At 37.9% G+C, this 21606-nt stretch overlaps 1 protein-coding gene across 11 annotated transcripts in view; it reads left to right on the top strand.

Moving 5' to 3' along the window:
• HYDIN (HYDIN axonemal central pair apparatus protein) overlaps nucleotides 1-21606 on the top strand; it is a 358050-nt gene that overhangs the window by 93274 nt on the left and 243170 nt on the right. For 10 of the 11 annotated variants that reach the window (XR_005990460.1, XR_005990461.1, XR_005990462.1 and 7 more), the window contains exons 8-9: nucleotides 7268-7469; nucleotides 13504-13687. Coding sequence is in view for 8 of the 11 variants with exons in the window: in XM_041773068.1 (XP_041629002.1) it covers nucleotides 7268-7469; nucleotides 13504-13687 (386 nt within the window). In the remaining 3 variants the exon portion in view is untranslated. Of the gene's footprint in view, nucleotides 1-7267; nucleotides 7470-13503; nucleotides 13688-21606 lie in introns of those variants that run through there. The other variant, XM_041773070.1, reaches the window with a different exon arrangement.

The raw sequence follows: 21606 nt of genomic DNA, 5'->3' as shown, positions 1-21606 counted from the left end.
AGTAATTAAGGAAGTTGAGTGTAAATTTCACCAATATCTATTATTTTACTCATCAACATTTACCTGAACCAGAACTCTTCCCTCCTTTCTCCTACGGATGCCTTTCTGAGGCGAAACTAAGTTTATTTAGGGAATTGATTTTACCCCAGAAATAATTTACCTTTTTATTATAGTCCAAAACAGAAGGACTAAAGTAACTTGATTCCTTTTACAAACTAATTCCTCCAAAAAAGATTAGGAACACAATTACTCAAGACTACTTTCTTAACAACAAAATAAAACAAAAATAGAAACAAAACCAATGAGTTAAATAATTCTATCATTTCAATAAAACTGAGGTGTGAAAATATTATTTGACTATTAAAAGACAAATAAATGGTTAATTGCTTATGTTTTGCACTTTTCAACTGAGTATTGAGAAACTTTATATAATCTAAGGGTTCAAGGAGATATTAGTATTTAGAATAGACTTTAAGAAAAAAGACATTCTTATTAAACCTTTGGTTACTTAAATGAACCCTAGAAGTAGGAACATAGAAGTGTTCTTTATTCAATGGCTGGTGAGGTTGCTGTCACCTTAGAGGTGACATTAACCACTGGCATAATCAGGAAATAGAGCTGATGCACTTACTCAGCATTTTTTAAGTATTATGTCTCTTACTGAAAAGGAGATATTTCAATTCAGGAGTCAGAAGTTGGCAAATAGGTTCTTTTCGCACAAAGGCACGATGATGAATTATTATTAAAGATACAAGTAATCATAATATTAGTATTTCACAGGACAGCTTTATAGTCATTTATAGATTGTACTCTAATAAACCATAGAGAAGTTCTTTTTTTTTCTACTAAAGGCCAATAAAGGAATACCAAAATAGAACATAGTAAGTAAGTGAGTGCAATATGTTACTTTATAGTTGAAACTACTAAATAATATGTATCTGGATATACCTGTGCAGACTCATCTGCATAAGCTTTGTTTCAATTGTGTGATTGTTATAATTAATTATAAGTGTGTGCTGTTTTAATTGGAAAACCTAGCAAAACATAGTTATGGTAAAAGAGTAAATGTTTTCACGTGGTTTCAGAGGCAATGGAAACATTCCTTGACCAAATTTTCTTTTCTTCATTTCTTATTCCATAGCTTAGAGTAGGGAATAGCAGAAGCTTGGACAAACGGATGGTCAGGGATTGTTTAGGAGAGTGGAATGAGCTTTCTTTAAATTACATAGCAAGTGAAGACTCAAGTCATTAGGTGTTTGTATTTAAAGGAACACTAGAGCAACAAAACAAAACAAAAAAAAAAAGGAACACTAGAGGACATCTCCTAACTCCATTTATTTTATTTTATTTTTAGAAACTTTTGATGTATAGTTGACACACCATGTTATATCAGTTTCAGGTATACAACATAGTGATTGGGCATTTATATACATCACAAAATGTGCACCACTGATAAGTATAGTTGCCATCTGTCACCATACAAAATCATTACAGTATCATTGACTATATTCCCTATGCTGTACTTTTCATTCCTGTGACTTATTTTAAAACTGAGTTTGTACCTCTTAATACCCTTCACTTACTTCACTCCCCCTCCCTTGCAACTACCAGATTGTTCTCTGTGTTTATGTAACTCCTTTAATTTTAGAGATAAGTAAGCTGCAGCCCAGAGGAATTGAATGACTGTACCCCTAAGTAAAGCTGGAACTTGAACCCAGGTCTTGGATGTCCTCTGAGGCCAGCATACATTCTGTAATCCTACACTGTCTTTCATGTAGAAGAAGAATACTGACTGTGACATTGCCACTCATGTGCTGGGTAAGCTCAGTTAAGTCTTGTAGGTTACTTCTTGAACCCTTCAAAGAAAGAGCACTTCTGAAGAAGTTTGATTCAGCAATTCACTTGCATGGTGAATTTGAGCCTATAGTGAATAAGAGATGAGAAATACTCTTTCCATCAATTTGCTAGTTCTTAGAGAATCTGTGGCTCCACTCATATATTTTATTTATTGCCCTCTCTTGTCTGAAAGTACTGAAACCACAGTATGAAGTGTATTGTGGCTTCATATTTTTTTGTAAACTCAGTTTTGTCCATATATACTTTTGCTTGACTGATAGTAGCAAAACTAGCAAGAGGTAATGATACTTCCACAAAAGATATTTTTACTAGGACATAATAAATGACGATGGCTAACCTCATCTACAATGATTGCAACATTCAACCCCAGAAACCAAATAGGAAGCCGAGTGAGAACAGGCACTCCAATGAGACACAAAAATACCAATGCTGGGGAACAGTAACTTAGTTCATTCTGACAGGTATAACATCCCTTCATCCTACCAGTTTTCTAAGTAGCTAGGGTTTGGGAACACTTTTTAGGGTTGTCTTCAGGAAAGTGGGTGTACAAAGCAAGTCAAGTCCCTAAAGCTATGGAGACAAGAGTTATTGCTTCCTTTACTGTGTAGATCTGATGATTTTGGGAAGATGGATTGAAAAAAATCAATATTAGATGGTTTTTAAAAAGAGTATAATGGCTTTTTCTATATTTCTGGAACAGTTTTGCAGTGAGCAACTAAAATTGATGACATTAGTCCCTCTGACCCTGAGATTTGTATGAAATAATTAAGCCCTTGGATATCTTTTTCCTTGATTAGACTTTTAAGTGATGAAATACTTCAAATAACCACAACAACACAAATAATATAATCAACAACCATCATATTTAACACATCTCAACATTTTACTATACACATTTCTTTCAGATGTTTTATTTTATGGATATCTAAACTGGTTACAGATTTGAAGTCATCTCATTACTTTATCCTGTTCTAATTCCCCTGGCTTGGTCCTCAGAGGAGCTGTATAGGGTACATTTTTATGCTATTTTTATATATTTATCTATCCATAAATAACATATGTTATTGCTTCAAGTAGTTTTTTTAAAGATTTTATTTATTTGAGAGAGAGAGAGAGAGGGTGTGATGAGAGTAGCAGAGAGGGAGGGAGTGGGACAAGTCGACTCTACACTGAGCACAGAGCCTTACATGGGATTTAATCTCATGACACTGAAATTGTGACCTGAGCCAAAACCAAGAGTTAGCTGCTTAACTGACTGAGCCACTTAGGCACTCTTCTCAAGTAGTTTTAAACTTCACATAAATGATATTACAGTATTTACTGTTTCTCAACTTGATATTTTCATTTAACATTATGTTTTAAAGATCTAAATACATAGATCCATACAGCTCTGATTCATTTTAACTAATGTAGTGCACTCCAGCATGTGAACATGCTACAATCTACCTATTCTCCTATCCAATATTAGGATGTTTTCCCTAGTTTTTTGCTATTACAAACAATGCCACAATGAGTATCTCTGTATATGTCTTGTGCAGCTGTATGAGATTTTCTTTAAGAAGTGCAACAGCAGAGTTATAGGACAAGTGTATCTTGAGCTTTATTGGAAACTAAATTGGTTAGTCAAGTGGTTGCACCAATTTGTAGCCTCATCAGCAGTATATGGAAATTCTTGTTTTTCTACATCCTTAATATAGTGCCAAAACAGTATTGCCAAACTATTTGATTTTTCTTAATCTGATGGTTATGAAATGGTATTTTATTTTATATTTCTCTCATTACTAGTGCTATCTGGCAGCTTTACATGTTTCCTGAAGACCCTATCATCCTTCCTTATATTAAAGTTTTGGATAAGTGAGGTGCCTGGGTGGCTTAGTTGGTTGAGTGTCTGCCTTCCTTCTGCTCAGGTCATGACCCCAGGGTGCTGGGATTGAGCTCCACATCAGGCTCCCTACTTAGCTGGGATTCTGCTTCTCCCATTCCCACTCTTGCTGCTTGTGCTCTCTCACTCTCTGTCAAATAAATAAATAAAATCTATAAAAAATGAATAGAAATTAAATGCACTGGTTGGAAACCTACTTAAAAATTTTTTTGGATGAGTAACATATTCATGTGTTCAAAAATTAAAGCAATATATTAAAAGTGTACATTGAGAGGTGTCATTTCTACTTTACCTCATTTACCACCCTCCCCCGGCTCTTATTTTATTCCAGTGTTTTTATGTACATAGATGCAAACATGAATGCATATTCTTATTTTCCTTCCCTATATAAAAATAGCATACTATGTGAATAGTTCTAAACCTTACTTTTTCCACTTAATCATATATCCTGGAGATCTTCCCATATCACTCTGTACTTTTATACCTGCATGGCATTCCACTTTTAGGTATAGCACAAATTATTTAACTAGCCTTCTCTTGGTAGGTATTTGGTGGCTGTTTCTACTTTGTAGTTATTAAGGACAATGCTGTAATGAATACTCTTGATCTTGTTCTAACTCATCTATAGGATAATTTCCTAGAAGTAGGCCAGAGGGTAAGCTGTTTTGTAAGCTTGATAGATATTTATTTTGTTTTATTTTTATTTTTTGATATATATTTTAATCTGTGTCACCAAATTCACTCCATTGAGTGAGGAAGAATGGTACCATTTTGTATTCCCATGGCAATGTATAAGAGTGCCTTCTCCCTACAGCCTTGACAACTGATTATATTCTCAAACTTTTGTTCTACCCAATATGTTTGGGGAAAGTGGTATATGAATATATCTTTAGTTGTGTCTCTTACTAGGAGTGAAGTTGAGCATCTTTTGATACATATGGGGGACCTGTATATTTCTTTTTTTGCAACTCTATCCCAATCTTGTACTGGATTGTCTTATTGATTTCTAAGATTTATTTACATATTTGGGGATTGAGTTGCAAATATTTTAACCACTTGTTCTTTTGTTTTTATTTAAATTTTTGCACCTCCAAGGTTTCTTTTTCCTTTTATTTTACAGTAGGTTCCCCCAGTGTGGAGCCCAATGTGGGGTCTGAACTCACAACCTTGAGATCAAGACCTGAGCTGAGATCAAGAGTTTGGACATTAGCCAACTGAGCCACTCAGGCACCCCAAAATTTCTTTTTTCATTTTTATGTAATCAAAATTCTTAATACTTTTTAGAGGAATCTGGATATTGAGACATAGTTAGAAAACTTTCCCCTCAAAAGTTACAAGGAAATTTTCTTATGTGTTATTCTACTTTTGTGGTTTAATATTGAACATTTAAATATTTTATTCATTTGCTACTTATTTTATTGTTACTATCACCATGGCTCTGAAGTGACTTTAAGATGTTTGTCCAGATTTTAAGGTTATCTTAGCAGGAAAGTCTATTAACATAAACTACCTTATCACTGCTAGAAAAAGAAAATCACCTATGTCTCATTTTAACAGACCTATTAAGAGCTAGGGGCTCATGTGTTTATTGAACCAGACCTATTTATGGTCTCCTTAGTTTCTTTAAGAAAAGAACTACTTTTAAAGAGAAGGTGCAAGGTAAGGTTAAAAATGTAATTTTAAAAAATATAAACTTATTTTTAAAGGCCATAAGGAAAAGAATTAAAATAGACTACATAAAGACTAAGAAAAAAAAGACTTATTCAGAAAAAAGTCATAAAGAAATCCAAATATCTAACAGAGGAAAAGTATGCAACATATAAGACAAAGAGCTAATTTTTCAATATCAAAAAAGTGTCACAAATCAATAAGCAAAAGATAAACTTCTCAAAAGGAAAATGACCAATGCTATAATAAGCATCTCAGAGAAAAAAAGTCTTTAATCAGTGAAAAGATGTTCAACATCATCCCAAATTAAGACTATGCAAATTAAAACAATAATGATTTTTTCACTTATCATATTATTAAATTTAGCTCATCAGAAAGTTTAAAAGTTGGCAAGAGTGCATACCCTTATTTGGGAAGGGAACACATGAAAATATTAACAACTCATACCTTTGAAAAGCTGTCCTAGGATTGAATGAAGAGAAGAAGACATTTTATTTTCACAGTATATGCTTTTATAATTTGAAATTTTTACTTTATTCATTTTTAAAGTTTAAATTTTAGAGTCAAATGCCTACATACTGTTTCTTTACACTTTGGAGAAAGTTTTGGTGTGTTCAAAGTGATAGAGTATTAAGGATGTTTGCACTGTATAAAGTGTTATTTACTAAGTGTCTGCTTGGTTAATATAATGGTGAATGAAGCAGAAATATTTGCTAAAAAATAAGGCATAGCGCTTATGCTTTCTGGGTTCTCATTAAAATTATAGCAGCACAGATCAACAGGACATTCATGGTATTTAAGTATTTCCTTTTTCTACTCTGATATCAGAGTGAGGCACCAGCTGTGACATTGCAGAGATCAGATGGAACATAGTTTATAAGTTTGTATCTTCTTGGGAGCTAAGGGGCTCATGTGTTATGCTACTTAGAATCAAGGGAATTGATGCATCTTGAATGAAGTCAGGAACTTAAAGTAGTATGCTGAATAAAGGTGTTCTTAACATTAAACATTTAAAAATTTAAACATAACTTTGGTCTTTCTATTTTGTTTTCTTTCTATGTAACTACTACCTAGATATAGTGTGTGTGTTTCATTGTTTTAATTGTTGTTGCTTAAGGAAGTGATTCTTTTTAAATAGTTGTTTGTTGAGGTTTTTTGTTTGTTTGTTTTACTAATGAAGTTATTAATTTTTTCTTTCTGATCCCCTTTGGTTGGACTTAGATCCCTGCATCCTGAGCAGCTCTTCTTAGATATACTTGGTACAGCTACTTTAAGAATCAAAATTCCAGCTCATGCTTGGGATAAAGATGAGACATATGGTTATAATTCTAGAACTCATGGTGCTCTCATAGTCCGGCTGTAGGATTTTAAAATACTACCATGAAGGGGCACCTGGGTGGCTCAGTCGATTAGGTATCTGACTCTTGGTTTCAGCTCAGGTCATGATCCCAGGGTCCTGAGATTGAGCCCCTTGTTGGGCTCTACACTCATGCAGAGTCTGGTTGTCTCTCTCCTTCTACTCTTCCCCATGCTTGCTCTCTCTCTTTCTCTTTCTCATAAATAAATAAAAAATTTTTTAAATTTTCAAAGAAGAAAAGGTCTTGTAACACCCACTGTAACAGTTCATATTTTATGTGTTTTTTTTTACAGTGACCAAATAAGATAGTTTGATTCTCTATAACTGCACCAAACATACTATTTAAGTTTTCTGATCATGTCTGATCTCTGGATTGATGAGGGGGGAAGAAAAATAATAAAATGTCTAATGCTTGTGCTATAACTTCACCTTGGGGGAAAAAAGAGCTAGTAGCTCATTTTTGAATAAATCTCAAGGGGTATTTGCACTTTGTTGATTTCTAGGTGAAAAAGTCTTTTTATCTCTATATGGAGCTGCCATAGACATGAATATAAGGCTGGACCGGAATTCGTTGTTCATTGAGAAAACCTACATATCTCTGGCCAGTCAGCGTACTGTAACAATTCACAACCGCAGCAACATCATTGCCCATTTCCAGTGGAAGATATTTGCTACTCAGGAAGAGGAAGACAGAGAAAAATGCAGGTTTGTAAGAAAAACTACCAATATGCTGTAATTTGGAGGAACATAAAGCTTAGTTATTATGAAAAAATCTGACATTGGTGGTAAGTTTTTAACCAACTCAAGATCAGATTTTTATAAACTTGGTTCTGGTGTATGATGCTCCTTTTTTTTCATTTAAAGAACTTGAATTGAGGAACACAATGTTGTCTATCCCTGGTTAATCTTAACCTGATTATAATTTATTAGTAGCTAAACTCCTGGATTTTAAAGACCAAATATATCCTTTTTCACTAGTCTCTCAAAATTAACCTACAGGTCTGTATTTTGTTTCATAACTCTAATCAGATTGGTCAGATTTCATAGTTTCTAAAAATAATCTCTTTTGGATTGAGATCAGTGTGGATTTTTTTTTTCAGTGAGGAAATTTTCCAGAAAATATGAAGAATGAGGAAAAAGAAGAGCTTAGATATAATGGCTTTTATATTCTCAGTTTTAGTAGCGTTGCTAAATCCCTGCTAACCATATAATTTAATAATGATTTCTTGTTGGTATCTTTAATCTTCTACTTTTTAAAATACTTAAGGCAGTGGAGAAAATTAATAAAGTGGCAAACCAAACCTTTTAAACTAATCTCATCATGGTTAAATTTTGAATATTTCTTTTTACTGAATCTATCCCTGCCTCTTTTAAAGTCCATTTTCATTTTTATCTCCTTCTACCCTCCCTGAATTAGCACTTTTGCTGCTTTCATTGGAATTTATTTCAGCCTTTTTTATTTGCCTCTCCATTTTCATTAAAGATTAGCCCTGGGAAGCTTCAAAGCTTTGTTTAAAACCAAGTTAGTATGTGATAAAAATAAAAATCTTAGGTCCATGGAAACCAGGCAGAAATCCCCCAGTGTGCTGTCCCTAATTGAATCAGAAGGAGCTGTGACAATGACAGGACACAGTGGACCAGAAGCTTTATCATTCAGACAATGAGCTTTAATCACTGAATTACCACTGTGCCATCTTTAAAAAGTGGGAAAAGAAAAGTCTTTCCTGCCTAAAAACTTCAGTTTGCCTCATAGTATAGAAATACCAGTGGTTCAAAAAGGCAAGAGGAAACTGCTCATCTACTCCTTCATTTATCCTGATTCCCTCTTTCGTGAGTGTACCAACAATCAAAATGGTCCAGGCATGCTTAAAGATAAAATGGGAAAGCAGGTACAAATGAAGAAACTCTAGTAAATAGTGTTTCAATATCCTGCTTGGCCTGTGGGCATAATCTTTTAGGGAGAATGGGTATACACTATCAGTAGGAAAGCCAGCTTTACCTTCAGCTATGTGCGTTTGACTACATGTATAAGACATGACTGATGCCACGCCAATGTCCAAAAAGTTTAAGGAAGTCAATTTCAACAGTGAAACTCAAGAAAAACTTAAACCAATTATTATCAGAGTTCCAGGAATAGAGACTATATTTTTAACTACGCATGAATGGACATTCTTTCTTTTTTTCCTTTACTTTACTACCCTCAGTATTCATACCCCTTATCTCCTTCATATTATCCTGAGGCTTATTCTTCCTTTTCCCTTGTGTTGTCCTTCTTTTGCTATCTTTCTTGCTCTATTAGTTCCTCTAGCAAATTTTTTTGTAGCAAGGGAATAATGTGGAATAGCGTTTTCATAATGGTGATTGGAAGCCTACTTTGATCATTGATGCTCCTCCATTAAACAATGAACTTGAAAAGTGGCTTCAGATGACCAAATAAGAATACGTCCATTTTCACTTTGGTGACACATGGCAACACAACTCCTGTTTCTCCAAACTGTATTGGTTGATTTAAGTGAAGAGGTTATTGAATATGCTGTTCTTTACCTGATCCCTGCCCCTTTCCTAGGGTCAGATGGTCAGGACAAGAGGAGAAATAGAGTTAGAGGGTAAATAGGCCATTTATGCCCCAGTTTCTTGTTTGGTGAGGATATCTTTTCCGTCTTATGCCTTTCTTGTTCCTTGATATATCCCCAAGCATGCCATAACTTTCCATTTTTTAATGTATTTTTAAAATTGAAGTTCATGTTATTAGTCATGAATTTTTGTCCTGGACATAACTAACCATGGAATGCCCATTCTCTTGAAAAGCAAGACAAATACAGACAGGTTTGCTCTTTCCTGAACATTTAGTTTGGTCTTCAACTTGGAGCAGAGAGGATCTGTTCTAAATGGGCTCATGTACACTTTGAGAGAAAAATTTTCCATTTTCAGCTCCCCAAGGACCTAAAATTTAAAACTTCAGTGTAGGCTCAGCAGTTGAGCATCTGCCTTTGGATCAGGGCATGATCCTGGGATCCGGGATTGGGTCCCACACTGGGCTCCCTGCATGGAGCCTGCTTCTCCCTCTGCCTGTGTCTCTGCCTCTCTCTCTCTGTGTCTCATGAACAAATAAATCTTTAAAAAATAAAAATAAAAATAAAAAACTTCAGTGTAGATTTTTAGGTGATACTCAAGAGTCTGCCCACTGCTGTCCAGTTATAATATGGCTTGAAGGTTGTCCTAAGGCATTCATCTTACAGGAGCTAAAAGTTGCTCAATGAGCATGTCGAAAATGCTAATCACTTTAATGGATCCCCTCAAGACCCTATTCTAGTCATTGTGGTTTCTGGCCATCAGAATCTTATTTTTTTCTTAAAGATAGATAGATTTATTTATTTATTTATTTATTTATTTATTTATTTATTTATTTAAAGAAAGAGAGAGAATGAGTAGGGAGGCAGAGGGAGAGGGAGAAGGGTCTCAGGCAGACTCCACACTGAGAGCAGAGTCCGACTTGAAGCTCAGTCTCAGGACCCCAAGATCATGACCTGAGCTGAAACTAAGAGTCAGACACTGAACTGACTGTGCCACCCAGTCACCTCATTCCTCCAGCCTCTTTATGATGTGACTTGGGGCAAGGTTTGGGTATCTGTTCTCCCTGTGGAGGAATTCTAGCCCTAATCAAAAATAGGAAACCCTATTCCTTTCTGGCAATTATTATTTCCATTCCAAGAAGGATGACTTCCTCTTTACCTACCAAACCAAAACATGTTGGTACCAACATTAGGACATATGTTCATATTTGAGAACCTTAGGCTAATCCCAGGCTCTAGACTCTGACAATGAAGATGTTACTCCCCCTGAGAAGAAGCTTTGGGCTTTGAAAACTTTTGTTTTTATTTTTTACTTTTTTAAAAACCTTCAGAATGAGATATAGGGAGCTTTAAAAAAATTATCTTTTGGGTCTTTTTCTTTGTTGACTTTTTTTCTGGGACTTGCAGAGAAATTAATCTCTTCAGAAATAGAAGCTGCATTCATCTCTCTCTACTTCCTCTCTCTTGTCCTAAGGGATTATAAAACATCCTACAAGATTCTTTCATACTCATTCTTATCACAATTTATTAGATTCAGAGACTTGGCACGGGCTCTTGAGAATTTTTGCTCCCCATTTCTCCATGAAAGTCATGGCCATCGTTTCAGTAGCATTTGGCTCTAATTCTAGATTTGTTTTATACAAGAACTCTCAGAATCCTCAATGGAACCTCCACAAGGTTGTCAGCATGGATTTATTTCACAACATTCAGGTGCAGGAAAGGACATATTTCTCTGGATAGATCAATTTCAATTGGGCTTTGAGCTTACCACCTGGCTAATAATAAATTTAATCTTACTTGTGTCTGGGGGCCTCATCTCTTCCCTAAGGTCACTGAGGAATCTGAAGACTTGAGTGGTACTTGGTAAACAGGAAGGAGGACCTAGTCTTCAGTTTATAATAGTCATTACAAAGTTGCTCAATGTCCAGGGTCACATGGTCCATTTGAAGATGTATGACTTCATCTTTTCCATGCCAAGTGTGTACATGAGAGTATTTCTTTCTGGAAAGCCAAAGCTTTTAGTTTTTAATCTCCTCAGCATCCAGTTACACTCCTTGGGGGTGCTGCAAGGAACAGGGTCTCTAGCACCTCATTATGAGGGAGCATTACTGTTTCATTACTGAGACACAAGGCTTTCCCATTCATTGTAGTCCATAGGCTGGACTGTATTTGTTGCCTGACCATTTATAAAATGACTTAAATCATGGTTTTACTGAGAGAAAAGGCTAGTGTGTTGTTATGTTCTACATATGCCCAGTTTGTAGGCATCAAACTCTCAGAGGAGGAGAGGTTTCCTCCTCTGTAAAACAGAAGCACCTCTGAACATAGGAGACAATAGGTGTCAGGAGGACTAGATGGCCGAACAATCGACTGAGGTTTATAGAAGTCTTGCTGGACTCAGTTCAGTTCACAGTTCAGTTCAAGGTGTTTCACTTTCCCTTCTTAGACTCAGCCATAGCTCCAGTTCTCTAATCAGAGGGCAAAGAGGAAGATATATAGTACATTATGACCCGCTTCACATCATGTGGCTGTGAGCGACTCGTGAGTCATAGCAACGTAGGAGAAGACCTTTTGGGAATTTTTGTTTTATTCTCTTTTGTATTCTCTTGTTAAGATTTGAGTAAATCACGCTCATCAGTTCATGCAGCATTATCATCCTTGGTCCATATAAGATGTATTATTTCCACACTATAACCCCCTAGAGAAATGTAATGTTTGTGATTCCTATTATGTGTTTAACCAATCCTTTGATCTCTCCTATCAAATTTACCCACATCTTTTAGTATTATTGCTAGCGCTTTGATAAACATCTTTCTGGCTGTGTTACTGTTCATATCCATGACTGTTTCTTCAGGATATTTTCCCAAAAGTAGGTATAAAATCCACTCACAGGAGTAAGTGACTTCCTTTCTTTCTGTGGACTGATTTTAATTTGTCCAGCTCTGCCCAGCAGTGTAGAAGGACTGCTGTTCTGGTTACCTTGGGCACTGCTTTCCAGCTAGCCATGGAAAGGAAGCACAAGGTGCTTTCTTCATGGGACCAGAACACATTGAACCCATTTCTTTGACTTCTTTGTGCTCTGTGACCAAGGGACCCTGCATACTAAAGTTATTAAAAAGAGCTGTTTGGCATTGCTGAACATACAGTCTGCTTGAAGTCGTTTAGAAAGTAGTTGGGGCTGAGACAGGAATTCAGTGACTCATGTTCTTACTGAGCACTCACTTAGCTGAATAAATTGTCTCTCACCATTGGCAATACCAGCAAAATGCTGGGAAAATGGTTCTATGTCCTGGAAAGAGATAAAATCTAGTCTTCGAAGTGCAGATGAAGTAACTAACACGTACTAGGAGTAGTGTGAATACAGCTTTGTGAGGACAATGAGGAGAGGGTTGGGGGAAGGCTGCTTTTTTTGAATTATCATGATATTAAAAGCTAGAAGGAGAGAAAAAAGGAGGTGTATTTAAGTGTGATTTGAGCATTTTATAAGCTTTACAGCTTGGTAGTTGCCTATGGTTGACCCTGGGGAGAAAATGGTATTTATTGAGTACCTGTTCTGTCCCAGGAACTGTACCAGGTACTTGATGATGTTTTATCCTCAACACATCTTTATGATGGAGGAGCTCCTATTACCTCTATTGTGTAGGTGAAGGCATTGAGGCTGGGAGGCATTCAGGAACCTCCAAAGTCATAGAGCTAGTAAATGGTAGCAGAAATCAATATCCAAGTCTAGTCCTTGCTGCTTTCAGAGCCTGTTCTCTAGGTAACTAACAGCTAAGCAAGTTTAAAAAGAAATAAAATAATTTTTCACATGTGAAAGGCAGGGTAGATATTAAATATATAAAAAGCAGTCTGGGAAACATAATTATCTGAAAGAAAGTATTTGACTAAATATACATAACGGCTCAGGAGTAAACAAATGGTCATTGAGTAGAACAGGAAGCCCAGGAGGGCTTGTTAGAGCAAGTGAATAATGATGAGCAAACTGATGCTCCTGAGAGGTTAAAGTCCAAGGTCACTTAGCTCAGTATGTTACCGACATAGTGCACAAAGGGACCACCTCAGGGTGAAGGGTGAGACCATTTCCAGGGAGATGGACTGGAGGGGAGCCCTTTACAATATTCATGGGAGTACCAAAATGAATCTCACATTTGCTGTATTTTCTTCAGGGTCTGTGATGATCTGAGCAAAGAGGAAAAGAATGAGACTGATGAGTTTCTTGAAGAGTGCATTATTGATCCTTCACTCCGAGAACGTCTTTCCATTCTCTCCCGCACCTTTGAGAATCAGAGGAGGCTGGTTCAGGCAGACAGCATGCTCTTCTTGAGTAACATTTTCACCATTGAGCCCCTGGTGAGCATGGAAATAAAATCTGATTATACAGTAAACATAAGTGGGGGTGCAGGGCTTATTTTGATTAAAGTACTCACTCTGGGATTGATAGTGAATTCTGAGAACATAAAGATTTCAGCTGAAAGCCTCATATCATTATGAGACAGTGAATGAAGGCTAATGGTAAGAATGCTCAACGATCTTACTTTCTCTACCCAGCAATTGCTGTGTTAAACATCTCATGTGCATTACTCAACTTATCTAATTTGTGTTTATGTTATCTTACAACAACCTTATAAGATATTATCAGTCCTGCATGCTATAGATGAGGAAATTAAGACTTAGAAAAATTCAGTAACTTGCTCTGAGCCAAGCAGGGTCCATATTTAGAAATGTATCCCTGACCAATCTGACTCTGGGGCAGGTTTTCTCAGCCTCTGCACTGTTGACCTTTGGAGCTAGATAATTCCTTGTCCTGTACCTTGTAGGATGTTTAATAGCCTCTCTGACCTTTACCCAACAGATGCTAATTGTGACAGCCCAAACTGTCTCCAGCCATCACAAATGTCCCCCTGGTGGGCAAAATAACTCGAGTTGAGAGCTCCTTTGTCCTTAATTCACTCAATAAATACTTATTAACTCTATGTCCTGTAGTAGGCACTATGTGTTGTACAAGGCATGAGTGAACAAAAGAGACATAGTCCTCAACCTCACTGGTAAGGGCTGAGCCAGACTTAGAACAGGGTAGGTCTAATTTCACAGACCTAGCTCTTGACCACATTCCCTACTGCTTCAAAATGAAAGTAGCTAGAATCTTCTATATTTACTATGTGCTAGGCACTGTGCATGACCTTATACCTATCAAGCATACAGGGATATAAGAGTAAAAATAGCAGTAGAAGTTGAGAAAGCCTTGAGGTACTTGGGGGGCTCAGTCAGTTAAGTGTCTGACTCTTGATTTTGTCTCAGATCATGATCTCATGATTGTGAGATCCAGCCCCGCATCAAGCCTTGTTGGGCTCTGCACTGGGCTCCACACTGGGCATAAAGCCTGTTTAAGATTCTCTTTCTCCGTCTCCTTTTGCCCCTCCCTCTCTGCTCATGCACGCTTTCTTTCTCTCTTGCTAAAAATAAAAGTTGAGAAAGCCCAAAGCTAATCAGAGCTGTTGGATTGTTACTATTCAAACCATTTGGAGAGAAGAAATGGCACATGGACACATTAGAATGCAGGATCGCTAGTGGGAAATGTCACTGGCTTGTGGGTGCATTTTTTTCTTAATGTCTGCACTTCCAAATTGTTGTTTTTTAAAGATTTTATTCACTTATTCAATCTACAGATTGAGAGAGATAGAGTACAAGCAGTGGGGAGGGAGAAGGGGATCAAACAGACTCTGCACTGAGCGTGGAGCCTCATCTGGGACTTGATCCCATGACCCTGAGATCATGACCTGAGCTGAAATCAAGAGTCAGGTGCCCAACTGACTGAGCCACCCATGCATCCCTTCCAAATTGTTTTTGGAGGTTGGAAGATAGAAAAGAGATTCCATAGCTAAATGAGTTTCAGAAATAGGGTATTCAGGAGCACCTGGGTAGCTCAGTGGTTGAGTGACTGCCTTTGGCTCAGGTTATGGTCCCAGGGTCCTGGAGCCTGCTCTCCCTCTGCCTATGTCTCTGCCTCTCTTTCTATGACTCTCATGAATAAATCTTAAAAAAGAAAAAGAAACAGGGGGTTCAATATTGTTTGAAAAGTTTCTTTGCTGTAAGATGTCTAAGTTTTCAATATGATAATGTACATCGTAATTTCCAAGAGAGAGCCTTCTCCTTGGAGACATGCTTTGGGACTATTGTTTTGCAGACCTGCTGTATGAATCTCTGGTGAAGACAGTCCATATGCTAGCTCAGAGGTTGAGGTGATTATCATAGGCCAAATTAGGGAAGGTTTCTTGGGAGCAGAGCCTTGAACTAGGTCTTACAGGACAGGACTTAGGAAAAACAAAATGGGGAATGTGTATGGCAGGGATAATTCAAGGCTCCATGAATGGATCAGTTTGTTTGAAGTAAAGGTCTCATCTGGGATGTATGGCTTGAGGCTAAATCTCCTCTCACCTCAGAAGACTGTCCAGGGCACAGCTGAGCAAAGGAATCTTCATGTATGATGGGCTAGACCAGCAAGAGGTTAAAACAAGATGATCATATAGTCTTGGAAATACAGGACAGGTCCCTGTGATAATAGGTCAAACCAGAAGATGTTAAAAAACATTAAGAAGGCATTATAAGTCTAAGCAAGCAAAGGCTGAGCTGGACAGAGACAAGAAGGAGCAATCAGTCATGGTAATGTTAGACACACTGGTAAGGTCCAGAGTATCAGCAGTCCAAGATTCATCCCGGCTAGTATTGTAGATCCAGGCCGATAACTGCTGTCCTGTTTGTTATAGCCTTTTGGGAATGAATGGCTCTAGAATGGTAAACATTGGTGGCCAGGAGGAGGTGGGAGGCCCACAGGTGATTTTTGGTATGTTTTCAATTCAGGAAGTAGACTAGGGTTACCTCAGCTCTCCTTCTCTTCATGAGTTCTTCCATAACTTGAAGCTTCTTATGGAGATTGTAGTGATACATGTGTTAAAATGGACATTTAATATGTTTGCTTTTGAATTTTAGATAGGAGCTGAACTGTGTGTTATTATCACAAGGCATATTCTCACCATTAGAAAGAAAAAAATTTTAAATAAGGATATATAGAATGGTATCTTTTAAATAATGAGACTAATTTTGTTTATATCCTGTGAAAAATCACTGGAAACAGGAAGGGATAATATTCAGAGTATAAGTGGTATTTATGGCATCTGTAATGATTTTGTTTTTTCTGTGCACTGTTCACTATCTCATGATAGTATTCATTAGCTGGTTCTTGACAATTTTGCAAAATGAAAATGAAGGCATTGAACTTTGCTAGTATCTTCCTAAAGTTATTCTGGTCAGAACAGCCAAACTCAGTGTCAGTAATAGTGAATTATTTATTGATGTTAAATCTCCTTTTACTCCCCCTCCTTCAAGATCCTGATAGTTTTATAGAAATGTGTTTCTTGTGAATGGAATATAATCTTACCTTATAAATTAATTTGAAGTTATTTGATAGGCAAAATTTTGTCATTTCATTAGCTTCTTGATAAAAAGGTGAGCTATGCATATTTTCTACTGTTGAGATTTTGGTTTTCTAGTACAAGTAAATAAATGCTACAGTAGTTTTGGATGAGAGAATTGGGAAGGTATTTATAAAGAGGTGAGACCTGAACTGAATTTTGGAGGAAGGGTAAGTGGAAAGGAAGAAGAATATCTCCAGTTGGAGAAATTGTGAATATACAGTATTCAATAGCAATGAATGAACCAGTTTTGCTGGAGCAAGCAGTCATGGAAGGATGGGAAGGAGAAGAGAGGAAGTCTGGCCTGCATGGCCAATCTGTTGAACTCTAGCCTGTAGGCTACTGCTTCCCACATGTGTTTCTGCAAATACTGGATCTGAGGGGTGATAATGTGTGTTCTTTGGAATAAGGAAGTTCTGTGGTCAAATAAGTTTGGGAAATACTAGTTCAAGAGGAAATGATTCTCCCGGGGATAGAGTGCAAGCAGTATTTCCCCATAACCACAGACCCCTTCTCCCACACAGCATGTCCAGTATATTGGAGCCTCACTGTAGGGATTGAAGCAGGAGCATGACATGTATAGGTGTTTTAGAAATATCTTGGTAGCCATGTGTGGGTCAATTTGGAGGAGGGTGGACTGGAGGTGGGAGGGTAGTGCAGGTCAGGTAGGGGACATGTGCTAGTGCCGCGAGTACCAGGGAGACTGAATATCTCTGCAGGCAAGGTCAGGGTAATGTGTGAAGGTCATGCTAACCTAGATGGTCAGCCTGCTGGTAGTTGGAAAGCAAAGGAAATAGGGGAATGTGAGAAATGTTCAAAAGAAAGATATAAAAGTGCCTTTTGAATCATTGTTGAGGGTAAGACATGGTAAGGAATCCCGTGTCTCCTCAGATCTGAACTAGAGTGGCTAGGAGAATTATGATACTTTTGACGGAAATTAGCAAATCAGGAATCTTGGGTTTAACTCCAGGCTTTGCCAATAGCACATGTTACCTTAAACAAGACATTTGATCTCTCTTGGCTTTGGTTACCTTGTACACAAAATTAGGATGTTGAGGTAGGACACTTAGATCCTTTTTGACTCATAAATTTTGATTCTCCAATTTGGAAACAAACTCTGAGCTCCTTAAGGTCAAGGAGTGCCTTAGCCTTACCTATGCCCCAGGTCTACTGCAGTGCCAATAAATGGAGGATGGAAGGAGAGAGGAGGGAGGGAGGGAGAAAGGAAGGAAAGAAGGAAGGAAAGGGAAGAACGGAGGGAAGTCAGTTGATGATGATGAGTCTGGTTCTGAATCTGTTGAATTTGAGATGATAATAGATGTCCAGGAAGTTTTGGAATTTTACTAATAAATAATGTAGGAGAAGAATCAGAAGTGGAAGCAAGATTTGTATTATATAGAAATCTTGGGATGCCTGCATGGCTCAGTTGTGTGTCTGCCTTCAGGTCAGGGCGTAATCCCAGAGTCCCAGGATTGAGTCTCACATTGGGCTCCCTGTGGGGAGCCTGCTTCTCCCTCTGCCTCTTGTCTAAATTTGAGACTGCTGAATACTTGAGCAGAATACTGAGACTGATAAAGAAAATACATCTTTTTTCTTTATCATAAAGGGATTCATCATAGTAGTAATTGGCATTTACATACTGTATACCATGGCAGGCACCGCTCTGGACACATCACTTAAATATTAACTTATTTTATCCTCTTAAAAAGAGGAAGTGACTATTATCACCCCTATTTTACAGATGGAGAAACTGAAGGCTAGGAAGGCTAAAGCAGCTTTGCTCAAATTCACAGACCTAGTAACTGGCAGAGGTCAGATTTGGACCCAAGCAGTCTGGCTCCAGAGTCTATGATTTTAGGATTAATATCTCTTGTGTAAGAATATTCTTTTTAAGGGCACCTGGGTGGCTTAGTGTTTGAGGGTCTGCCTTCAGCTCAGGTTGTGATCCTGCATCCTGGGATCACTGCCTGCTTCTCCCTCTGCCTGTGTCTCTGCCTCTCTCTCTGTGTCTCTCGTGAATAAATAAATAAAATCTTAAAAAAAAAAAATCTTCATTGAAGGCATGCAAAGAAGATGGAAATTGTAAGAGCAGAGCAAACTAGAAAAATTGTGGACAGCTCTAGACAGCCCCCAGATGCTCATCTTTGGGGCCCCTGCAGAGAGAGGAGAGGCTATAGATTCACAGAGAAGGATGGCTAAGAGAACCAGCCAGCTGAGAGCACATCAGCGTATCTTACATGTCTTTCTATCCTATTCTGGCAGCTTTATCACCATTTTCTCCTGAAGTACTCTTCTGAATCTTACTCCTGTATTAGATCAGCTATGCCACATCATCACTATTTAATTTCTATGCATCATCGATTATTTTTTTCTATTAGGATGTGATCCCTTTTAATTAGCTTCTTGATATAAGTGGAGTTCACAGTAGAATCAGGGAAGATTAAAACCAAGCAGTTGTCACCTACTGATCTAACAAGCAATCGCTAATGGTTACCCCTGTCCAAAAAAATAAATATAAAAGGTGGATGCAGGGGCTTAGAGACCACCTTGCTTTCTGATGGACTCTTCAGCCTCTGTGTCCACTAAGGAAGGACACTGTCTTCAAATGAGGTAAACTTGAAAAATACCTGTTACTTTAGAGTCTGAAAAGAAATAAGAAAGGACCGCAGCCTGGGTGGCTCAGTGGTTTAGCACTGCCTTCGGCTCCCCCGCATGATCCTGGAGACATGTGATCCTGGAGACCCGGGATTGAGTCCCACCACATCGGGCTCCCTGCATGGAGCCTGCTTCTCCCTCTGCCTGTGTCTCTACCTCTCTCTCTATTTATTCTCTCATGAATAAATAAATAAAATCTTAAAAAGAATAAGAAATGATATGCTTATTTTCTCTGACACACATCTAAATATCTTGGTTCTTCAATGCATCACCTAAAACCAAGGATAGTTTAGCCCTTACTGTGTTCCGCACATAATGAATGTTTTATGGGAATGTTGTTCCCATAATTGGAAACAAGTAGATTTAAGATCCCGATCAGTCACTGTCTCTTAAATGCCTAGAGGTAGTGATGAGTTTGAATTTAGTAAAATTTTATTAATTTGATCATGTGAGAAGTAGTTTAACTCAATGCTGACCCAAACTCTAGAACTGCAAGTTCCTAGTCTCCTCTACCACCTGTTCATCACTTGACCTCTGGGTAGTTCCATTGTCTTGCCTCACTTTGTTCTCAATATGCCTGTTGTATAACATTGCCATAGAGTTTGTTATCCAAACCTTGAGTTATGCTGGAGTATGTCTTGGGTACTGATATGGCCTCAGAATGCAGAGGTGGTAATTTGTCTTTTGAGAGACCTGAAGGGTGTTCACTGGTTTAAAAAAAAGGGGGGGGGGTAGATGAGGACCCGGAGTGACCATCAGGGCAGATACAGGGTAGAAGGCTGGAAGGGTTTTTTTTAAATCTTCACTTGGTAATTTATTGATATTCTGGTGATAGCCATGATTGTCAGATTGTCATTCTAGTCATTAGTGCATGTGGTGTATACTACAATTTATATCAAGTTCCTCATGTCAATTCTTTTGATAATGTCTTAGAATATTAGCCTGAAATTTTCCACTTATGCCTTCCGTAGGGAAGGTACTTGGTTCTATAGAATACTGATTATTTCCCAGGCTATCTTCATCTGTATATTTTTTCCCACCACTTTGGGGGAAAAAATGGCAAAACTAAGTCTATTATGCATGTTTTGTGCCTTCCAGAAAAGCAAGTGGAATTGAGTACTTTCAGAAATATAATATTCTATTTTACTAGATGGACTCTGGCTATACAGAATTTTGACAGTCTCATTATGTTATATCCTCTGCTTAGGTCTCTTGGGTACCATGAGTGAGAGAGATTCAAAGACAAAAACCACAAATCTGAGAATCGTGAGGCAGAAGAACATCACAGGGCAAAAAGAGAATTAAGCTTTCAATTTCCATGGGTATCCAGGAGTCCTCTGAGAAATCACAGCACAGATGTGCTAGCCTTGTTTCTGGACTCTGGTACTACTGGCTCAGGTTGCACTTTTAAGATGCAGCAATTTTCTGAATGTTGAGCACTTGATATTTTCTCAAAAAGAAAGGCCTGGGAATGAAAGGTATTTGCCCAAACTGATCCTGGTTGCTGGTATCAGGGAACAGGGAAAACATTTCTACTTCTGTTGGCAAATGTCTTTTCCATCAAAGAAAACTTCATCCATATCCCTAGGGAAGCTTTAGCTTAATTTAACTAAGCCTCAAAAAGGGAGGGAAACTTGATCATTTCTTTATTACCATGTAAGTAATCGTAAACCATGCTTTGTCGTCATCTAAGCCTACAGAAAACATGCGGTTCAGCAATTCAGGCTGAAAGCACAGCTCAAATTTAGTTTGCTTTATTTTCCCCAAATCGGCATAGCATGTAGGCTCAGCAGAACCAGGCTGGGTGGAAGCCCAGATAGCTACCAAAGAGGAAAGATCTAACTTTTTACTGCAAACCCCTCCACTTCTTGTACCATTAGTCGTGAGTCACATTGCAAACATATGGGAGCTGACTCCTCGGAAATGGACACCAGAAGGGAGAAAAGAGGACAGGAATCTGCTGAGAGCAAACTGTCCTTGACAAGTCACAGCTCTTCTGGCAGCACAGTTTTCCATCCTTCAGCCACCCCCCCCTTTATTATTCTTCATCCTCTCCGATCCTTGCACTCAGGCAAACCTCTTCCAGTTGTGCTGGTACATCCACTATTGGACTGGAGGACCGTTGTAGGTGGAGGGAGGCCTGGA

The sequence above is a fragment of the Vulpes lagopus genome, chromosome 10 (assembly GCF_018345385.1).
Source record: "Vulpes lagopus strain Blue_001 chromosome 10, ASM1834538v1, whole genome shotgun sequence".
NCBI classification, from domain to species: Eukaryota; Metazoa; Chordata; class Mammalia; order Carnivora; family Canidae; genus Vulpes; species Vulpes lagopus.
This window is presented reverse-complemented; position numbering and strand designations above follow the sequence as displayed.